This window comes from Pteropus alecto, unplaced genomic scaffold (assembly GCF_000325575.1).
Source record: "Pteropus alecto unplaced genomic scaffold, ASM32557v1 scaffold21, whole genome shotgun sequence".
NCBI lineage: Eukaryota > Metazoa > Chordata > Mammalia > Chiroptera > Pteropodidae > Pteropus > Pteropus alecto.
This window is the reverse complement of record NW_006436282.1, coordinates 21,638,400-21,646,332: the sequence shown is the minus strand read 5'-3', so window position 1 is coordinate 21,646,332 and position 7,933 is coordinate 21,638,400. Positions and strand designations below refer to the sequence as shown.

Here is a 7,933-nt window from a genome sequence, read left to right as displayed (position 1 = left end):
GTAAGTCCATTTAATTAGCCCTACCCTCTGCTAAATCTGCTTCCTCCAGACAGCCCTGTGGTTCTGTGGTATAAGAAATAAGGCAGAAAGGGAAGCGTAGCAGCTGGTTCCACGTTCACCCTTTGAGCCCCTGGTAGTCCCACTGTATCTAGAGGGACTGCAGACTCCAAGTTCCAGAGGTGTTGGTCGGCGGAGAAGTGTGCGACTTGTCATGGTGGTGACAGGAGAGATGAAAAGACCCCAGGATCTGGAGAAGCAACATGGAAGAAGGCAGCAAAGGAGGGATGGGAGTTCTCTCTCCCTCTCTCCTCACCACACTCAAGAAGAGTGTCACCTGAGGCAGGTAGGATGAAAAAGGATGGGTGTGCGAGTTACACTCATACCGAAGTTCGTTTCATTGCAACTAGAGTTTGGAAAAAAATAATAAATCGAAAGATCAGCAAAATTTTAAAATCTATGTAAATAAGTCATTGTGACCCAAATACTCAGGAGAAGGATTTTTTTGCCTTATCCTGCCCTCTGGCCAAAAAAATTCATTCCGAATTTTGTTTCTGCATGTGCCAATCTTAGTTTTTACAAAATCGTTTCTTTTGTGTTATCTCTCTAAAAGCTTAGAATCTAGAAATTCAGGAAACTCTGTATTATATAATTTCGCTACAATTGCCTTCAAAACATGTCTGTCTGATCAAATTCACCTAGTAAACATTTTCCTTCTATATGTGTCAAAGAAACAGAAATAGTTTGATTTGATTTGTTTAATTTTTTTATTTATTTAAACACTTCAATATTCTATGTTGTTCAGTTATTTCTCTCCTTGCCTTACTTTCAACTAAGACAGCTTCTCACGCAATTTCTAACATTTTCAGTACCTTCCTTCAGAACAACACACAGAACTTCTTTCTCAGCAATATCTCATTGGCGGTGCTGACAGAAAAACACAAACTTCAAGATGGCAAATCAGTTGTTTTAACATCTTTCTCTTTTCCCTTTCTGAAAATGATTATAGTTCTACCTCTCTTTTGTCTGCTGAGGCTCATTAGGACCCAGTTATATCAGCTCATCCTCTAGAGAGGTATCCCAGAGCTGTGATCCAGAACCTCTACGACAGTGTGGAAAAGGTGTGTAGCCAGGTAATTTGCAAACCCAGAAGCTGCTGTCATCATATTAGCAGACTGATCTAGTATGACATCCATTTAATATGATATGATGATCTGGATGACAACATTGTGTGCATTACTCCCGTCTTGCCTCTGATGGAAAGCGTACTGTCCTCAGCTACACCCTGGGAAAGTAGCTGATAGAGTGTAGAAGCTAAGACGACTCCATCAATCCAACCGATAACAGGAAAGGATTACCAAGAAGCCAAGAAAAATCACTATAAAGAAAGTATGCAAAATAATATGAAGTAAATTAATTTTAAGTTAAGCTTAATCATAATCGATGTGAATGGACTTCACCCACAACAGCTGAGGACATCACAGATTGCCTGATGGGAAAAATCAAACAAAACTCATCTGTATGCTGTTTCTAAGAGACACACTTAAGTTATGCCACAGGAAGTATGCAAGCAAAGGACTGGGAAACATGTAACAGGCAAGTACAATCACCAGCAAAATAAATGTTTTTACGTGGTAAAATCATGATGCTTATATAAATAGAAAATGAAACATCAAGGATTTCATTTGACTCTTTAATTAAAGAGGGAACCAGTAAGATGCTATAAAGGAGAACTCAAAATACTGAAGTTTTATAGTTGATCAGGAATGAATGCACAAATAGATGGAAAATCAGTTAATGTTCACATGGCAATAATCAATTGCATTTCACTGGAATATTACTATATTCTTTGTATATTATGCTTGGTATAGTAGGACACACTTTTTATTTCTATGGACAAGAATTATTTGCATTCGTATCAGTTTTTTATAAAGCAGCTGAAAGAAAACGAAAGGCACTAACTCTATAGAGTCTATAGAAGACTCAGAAGAGTGTGAAATAGAGTGGTCTATTTCAAAGTCTTTCGCAATTTTCCCCTAGCCTCCCCTCTCCTTTAGTGACCATAACAATCTCAAAGAAAGATTATTCTTCGATTTGGTTTGCAAAATCCAGTAATTTGACCAACTAAAAAATGAGTTTCCATTTAGAAGTTTTCATAAGGAATCCCAGAACGATCTTTCAAAAGATTTTGCTTTCCCGTGACTAGAAAACGCTTGCCATCAAATTTTGCCTGCAGGATCTATAAATTTGGGTGAATTTATTTGTTCTTAAAGTCCTTCAAATTTTTTAAGGTTCCTGGTCTGCCAGGAAGTAAAATTCCTCACCTCCTGTAAGGCTGGGATGCTGTAAGCCACATACCAGCCAGCTCCATGAGTAAAGTCAACTGTAGTTCTTAAAAGTGGCTGGTCATATCTGATGAAATAAGCAGCATTCTTGAATAAGGCACTCCATGTAAGGCCCTGATTGTACAATCAGTTCATCTAAGTGTATCCTGCTAAGGAGGAGAACAGATTCTTATCAAACCTTTGCAAGTAACTACCTTGTCGTGAAAAGTAAGGAGACTCGTAAGAGTTCCTGAATTTTTAAGTTTTATTTCAGTGTACACAAACAGAGCCTACTAAATTTTATAGGTTACAGATAGCTTAAGAAGAAAGAAAAGTTTATTTATAGAACCAGAATACAGAACATTAAAACAAAATCAACATCCTCCCACTCCCCACCAAAAAAACACAGTGAAATTTCCCATATCAGTTCATTCAGTTTTATGTAATTAATCAGTGTTCCACGGGTCTTGGGTTAGCAGCCCTCTTGGCTGAAAACAGTCCTGGAGGTCTTGACTCAGTCCACCAGTATGTCCAAAAGTCACCTAAGAGATGCTAATTCAGAAGCCTGTACCCTAGAGGCTATGTTTTAAAGCGCTGGCAATTTAAAGTAGCCGGTAGAGTCCACTTCTGTACCTAGAAAAGGCTCTGAGACCATCCTTCTGGGTTGAAGACAAAATCTGGTCTGCAGCTTACAGCAGAGCCTTCATGCAAATGTCAGAGTAAAACAAAAACTATCTGTAGATGGCGGAGACATTATGGTCATGGTTAATTTATAACTAGTAATCCTCATCTACGAAAGGTCTGATAAGGGGGCGCCTAATTATAATGCAACCAATGAGGAAATTTGGTTGTTTCTATGACATGGCAAAGAAAGAAAAACTATTCCAAAAAAGAAAAAAACATTTGAAAACCTGTTCCTAAGGATAACGACTAAGCTAATATGCAAACTCATGAAAATGGAGAAATATAATTTTATAGCGGAAAAAATCTTGAGATATAACATGATTATCATGAAACATGATGTACCAAAAATACTCTAAGAATATCAAGTAAGGAAATTCAAGAGTAGGGCCTAGACATCTGTGGTTTTATAAAACTCCACAGATGTGTCTGGCCTAAAAGATACTAGTTTCAAATTAAAGAAACAGGACCATGGCCAGGCCCACGTAACATGTTAAACAACAACAAAAATTATGATTGAGACCACTACACTCCTGTCGTCTGACATCATCAGGCAAAGAGATGCCAGGACTCTGACGAATCCAGGAAACACAACACAACTATTTCCTAAGAGTTTTGATCAGGATTTTCCTGGAGGGTAAAACAGATCATGGATGGACAGGGCATTAACAAACCTCCAGGGACTTCCTGGAAAACACACCATTTCTGAACTATTTATATTAACAATATTTCATCTGTACAAGTTTAACTAGGGGAAGACGAGCTTCTCTTCTGAGAGTTCTCAAGTGTTCTCAAGCGACTCCTACAATAGTAACTCACTGAACACACCTAGCACCTCTGTGTTTACCAAGTGAAAGAACAGTCCTTGTGACTGCCAGGAGCCCTCTGGGAAATCTCAAGAGTTTTAGGTGTAAAATATATCGACTTTTGTTAAATTTTATGTTATGTATATTTTACCACAATAAAAAGATTAAAAAATAAATTATGATTAATGCTTCCTCTCCCAATCTTGATTTTATTTTACTTTTTCTAAATTTAAGATCTAATTTTTGGGAGAATGAAAATAAAAACTTGTCAGAAGATATTTAGATACTTGATTAAGATAGGATCGTGGTTGCCCTAGAAACAATAATTGGTTATCTATTGAATTAAAGTCACAATAAAGCATTTAAAAGTTGGTAATTATGATTAATGCTTCCTCTCCCAATCTTGATTTTATTTTACTTTTTCTAAATTTAAGATCTAATTTTTGGGAGAATGAAAATAAAAACTTGTCAGAAGATATTTAGATACTTGATTAAGATAGGATCGTGGTTGCCCTAGAAACAATAATTGGTTATCTATTGAATTAAAGTCATAATAAAGCATTTAAAAGTAAACATCGTTGGTAACAGAATATAAAAGAATCTTTGCTCTTTCACAAGTGAAGAACTTTTCTTCTTTTTCTTCTTTAATTAATCAAGCATATAGTAAAGTCAACATTAAGCACAGGAAATTATTTTGGTAAGACTCAGGATCTTTGCTATCCAGGCAGATGACGCGATAAATAATGATAACCTTTTACATTGTAGACCAAGGTATTACTCAGTAAACCAAGGCAATAAGCCCACCAAAACTGGGCAAACATTGCTAAGATTTTAACACATTACAGAGCTACTTTTCAGACTCAAATATCATAAACTAGGTAAATGAAATTCGCTTTCCAAGTTTTGTCCTCTGTTATGCTTTTTCATAGTCTGAAACCGACATTTTACTTTAGAACAGATCTCAGGGTGGGTTGCAAGGTCAAAATTAATATCATAATGACACTGAGATGTTATTTCTGTTCACATGCAATGTATTCATCACCGCTATCATCTAATGAATCAATAAGCATTCAAAAAATTCGTTTCTATTTTTAATACAGTAAATCTTGATAGTTATAAGCCAGATAAAGAAAAGTTCTTTGGGGTCCTCACTAAATCCTAAAAGTATGAAAAGGGTCCAGAAACTAACAAACAAAAAAATGTCTAAAAATTACTGCCTTAGGACAAAATTACTTTTTCTTTGGAAAACAATATACAGTTGTATTTCTTGGCCACTATTGCTCCTAGTGTAGCTTCAAGACCTCATATTAATTAATTAAGCTTTTAATCATAATAATTAACTTCTATTTATAATGCCTCAAAGATATATCTTCTCTATAGCACATAAAAACAAGAAGCAAAAGTACACAATATGAAATTATGGTTCATAATCGACGTTTTGTATTTTACCTTATTTGATTATATATACTAGAAAGCTAATTCAAACTAGCTTAAGCGAAAAAGAAAATGTAGTGGATCAGATAACTGAGAAGTTCAAGAACCGCATAACTGGCATGGTTGACTGTAGGTGCAAAGTCATTGGGTATCTGTCTCTCCATCTGTGGTTGTTTTCCTTGGGGCTGGCCCTGTTCTTCAGCAGTCTGTCTTCTCCTGATGAAAGTACAAAGTCTAGCAGCTCTAAAAAGTGTTAGAGCTTTATTCTCTCTAGAATGTCCTTCAGTAGCCCCACTTGGAGCAGAAGCCCATCCCTGGGTCAATCACTGACTTCACAAGTCTGGGATGTTCCATATAATCAGCCCGGATCACCTGTCCACTGCTGTGTTTGAGGACGTGGGGCTCCTTGATCAGTGGATCTATCCCATCATTCAGCATCGTGAGCAGGTGTTCTCTGCAGCAACCGTGATGCTAACAGTTTCCATGAACAGGCAGTCGTGGAAAGGACTAACTAGAGGAAAGGACACCAGGCTGGCATTCAAAAGACCTCGGTTTTCGCTCCGGCTCTGCCATCTCCTAACTGTGCGACCTTGGGCAGGCGATTTCACTTCCTTGGACACCACTGTTTCATCCATAAATGTATGGGTTAGAGTAGATGACTCCAGATCTAAATGTCTATAACGTGTTTCATTAACTCAGAAAGAATCAAGATTTATTCTTCTGTTGTGGGGCTCAAAACAAGACAGGAAGTTGGTTCCAGCAGTCTTAGTCAATGGTCTTCTGTTCGTCAATAACAGAAACTTGTTCAAGCCACCTTAGGTAAACAAACAAACAAAAAGCCAGGAGAACTTCGTGTAGGAAGAGTGCGTCCAGACTACATCACAGAACTCAAGCAGAGGAGTGGACCTCGTGAGAGCTGAGAACCAGGAACTGGAGAACGACCAGGAACTATTATTTCTTCTGTCTCTCTCACGCTCCCTCCTCCCTCCCTTCTTTTCGCTCCTTCAATCTCCCCACCGCCCCCATCCCTCACCCTTTTCCTGCTTTCTTCTCTTTCTCTGTCTCTCTCTCTCTCTGGCCAGATCATATTTTCATCCACCTTTTACTTTGCACATCAGTTCTTCTTTTTAAATATCTGCTTTCTCCGCTCCTCCTGACATGTGGATGAGAATGGTTTTCCATGATGGCAGCTTCTGCTGATCAGTTTCCAAAACCCTCACTGTAGCTAAAAGGCAGAGTCAGTCGTCTCTGAATCCCAACTCCACTCTGACTACCTCACCTCAAGACAGGTGGCCACTCACGGCCAGCAGAGCAGGGTCGTCAGGCACGAACATGGCTGCCTCATGGAGATGGAGATGTTCTCAGTGAAAGAGGGTGTCGACCTAGGAAGAGACCCCAAAAGGTTATCAATGTCAGCCATTAGGGCAATTTTTCTGTACAGACAAGTGCAAGGTACTACCATTAAGAAGAACTTGTCAAGAAATAACAAGTGTTGGCGAGGATGTAGAGAAAAGGAAACCCTTGCGCACTGCTGGTCGGTGTATAAATCGGTAGCCACTGTGGAAAACAGCCTGGAGGTTGCTCAAAAAAATTAAAAACAGAACTATCATATGATCTAGCAATTCCATTTCTGGTTACTTATCTGAAGGAAAAAAAAAAGCACTAACTCGAAAAGATATCTGCATCCCTACGTTCACTGCACTATTATTTACAATAGCGGAAAAACAGAAGCAGCCTAAATGTTCATCCATGATGACCGGATAAAGAAAAATGTGGTATTCGTATACAATGGGATATTATTCAGCCACAAAAAAGGAAATCTTGCCATTTGCAACAGCATGGCTGGAGCTTGAGGGTATTTTGCTAAGTGAAATAAGTCAGACAGAGAAAGATAAATTTCGTATCATATCACTTGTCTGTAAAATCTAAAAAAAAAAAACCCAAACAAACAAATAAAAAAAAATACAGAGAACAGATTCTTGGTTCCCAGAGGCAGAGGCGAGGGATGGGCAAAATCGGGGAAGGGAGTCAAAAGTATAAACTTCCAATTATAAAATAAATAAGTCTTTGGGATGCAATATAGAGCATGGTGACTATAGTTAATACTACTGTATTGTATACTTGAAAGTTGCTAAGAGAGATCTTCAAGAGTCTCATCACGAGGAAAAAAACTGTAAAAAACTATCATTATGTTAACTAGACTTATTATGGTGATCATTTTGCCATATATACAAAAATCTAATCATTACGTTGTATTCCTGAAACTAATTTAATGTTTGATGTCAATTATATCTCAATTTAAAAAAGAGGAACAAAAAGAACTTTACAACTATAAGGCTTTTGGATAGATGAGCATGATTAAAAAACTTGTTCGAAGCGGGTGGATTCATAGGAAACGGAACATGAGTCATAACACAGCACAGTGGGGACAAAACACGGTGAGAAGTGTAACCCAAAGTATAACACAGTTTAGGGTCTTATGTGACATATATATTTAGCAGCGAGGACACTGATATATCAATATATGGCTCCAGAGGTATTTCTTTGCTGAATTCAACGAGACTAACCAGATGGACAAATTTGCAACAGCAGCTCCCAGGTCAACCTGTTCTGATTCTACCCTTAGAAGAAAGGCTCCCTGGTAGAATGCCCCAGGCAGAGTCACAAGGTGTTTCACGTGGACATTCTCAT

At 37.9% G+C, this 7,933-nt stretch overlaps 1 protein-coding gene across 2 annotated transcripts in view; it reads right to left on the bottom strand.

Annotated features, from left to right (window-relative positions):
* Positions 1-6,278: 6,278 nt before the first annotated feature.
* PLEKHA8 (pleckstrin homology domain containing A8) overlaps positions 6,279-7,933 on the bottom strand; it is a 63,029-nt gene continuing 61,374 nt past the window's right edge. Inside the window, exon 13 of one of the 2 annotated variants that reach the window (XM_025046937.1) lies at positions 6,279-6,624. In XM_025046937.1, the coding sequence (XP_024902705.1) occupies positions 6,540-6,624 (85 nt within the window). In that variant the 3' untranslated portion in view covers positions 6,279-6,539. The remainder of the gene's footprint in view (positions 6,625-7,933) is intronic. The other variant, XM_025046938.1, reaches the window with a different exon arrangement.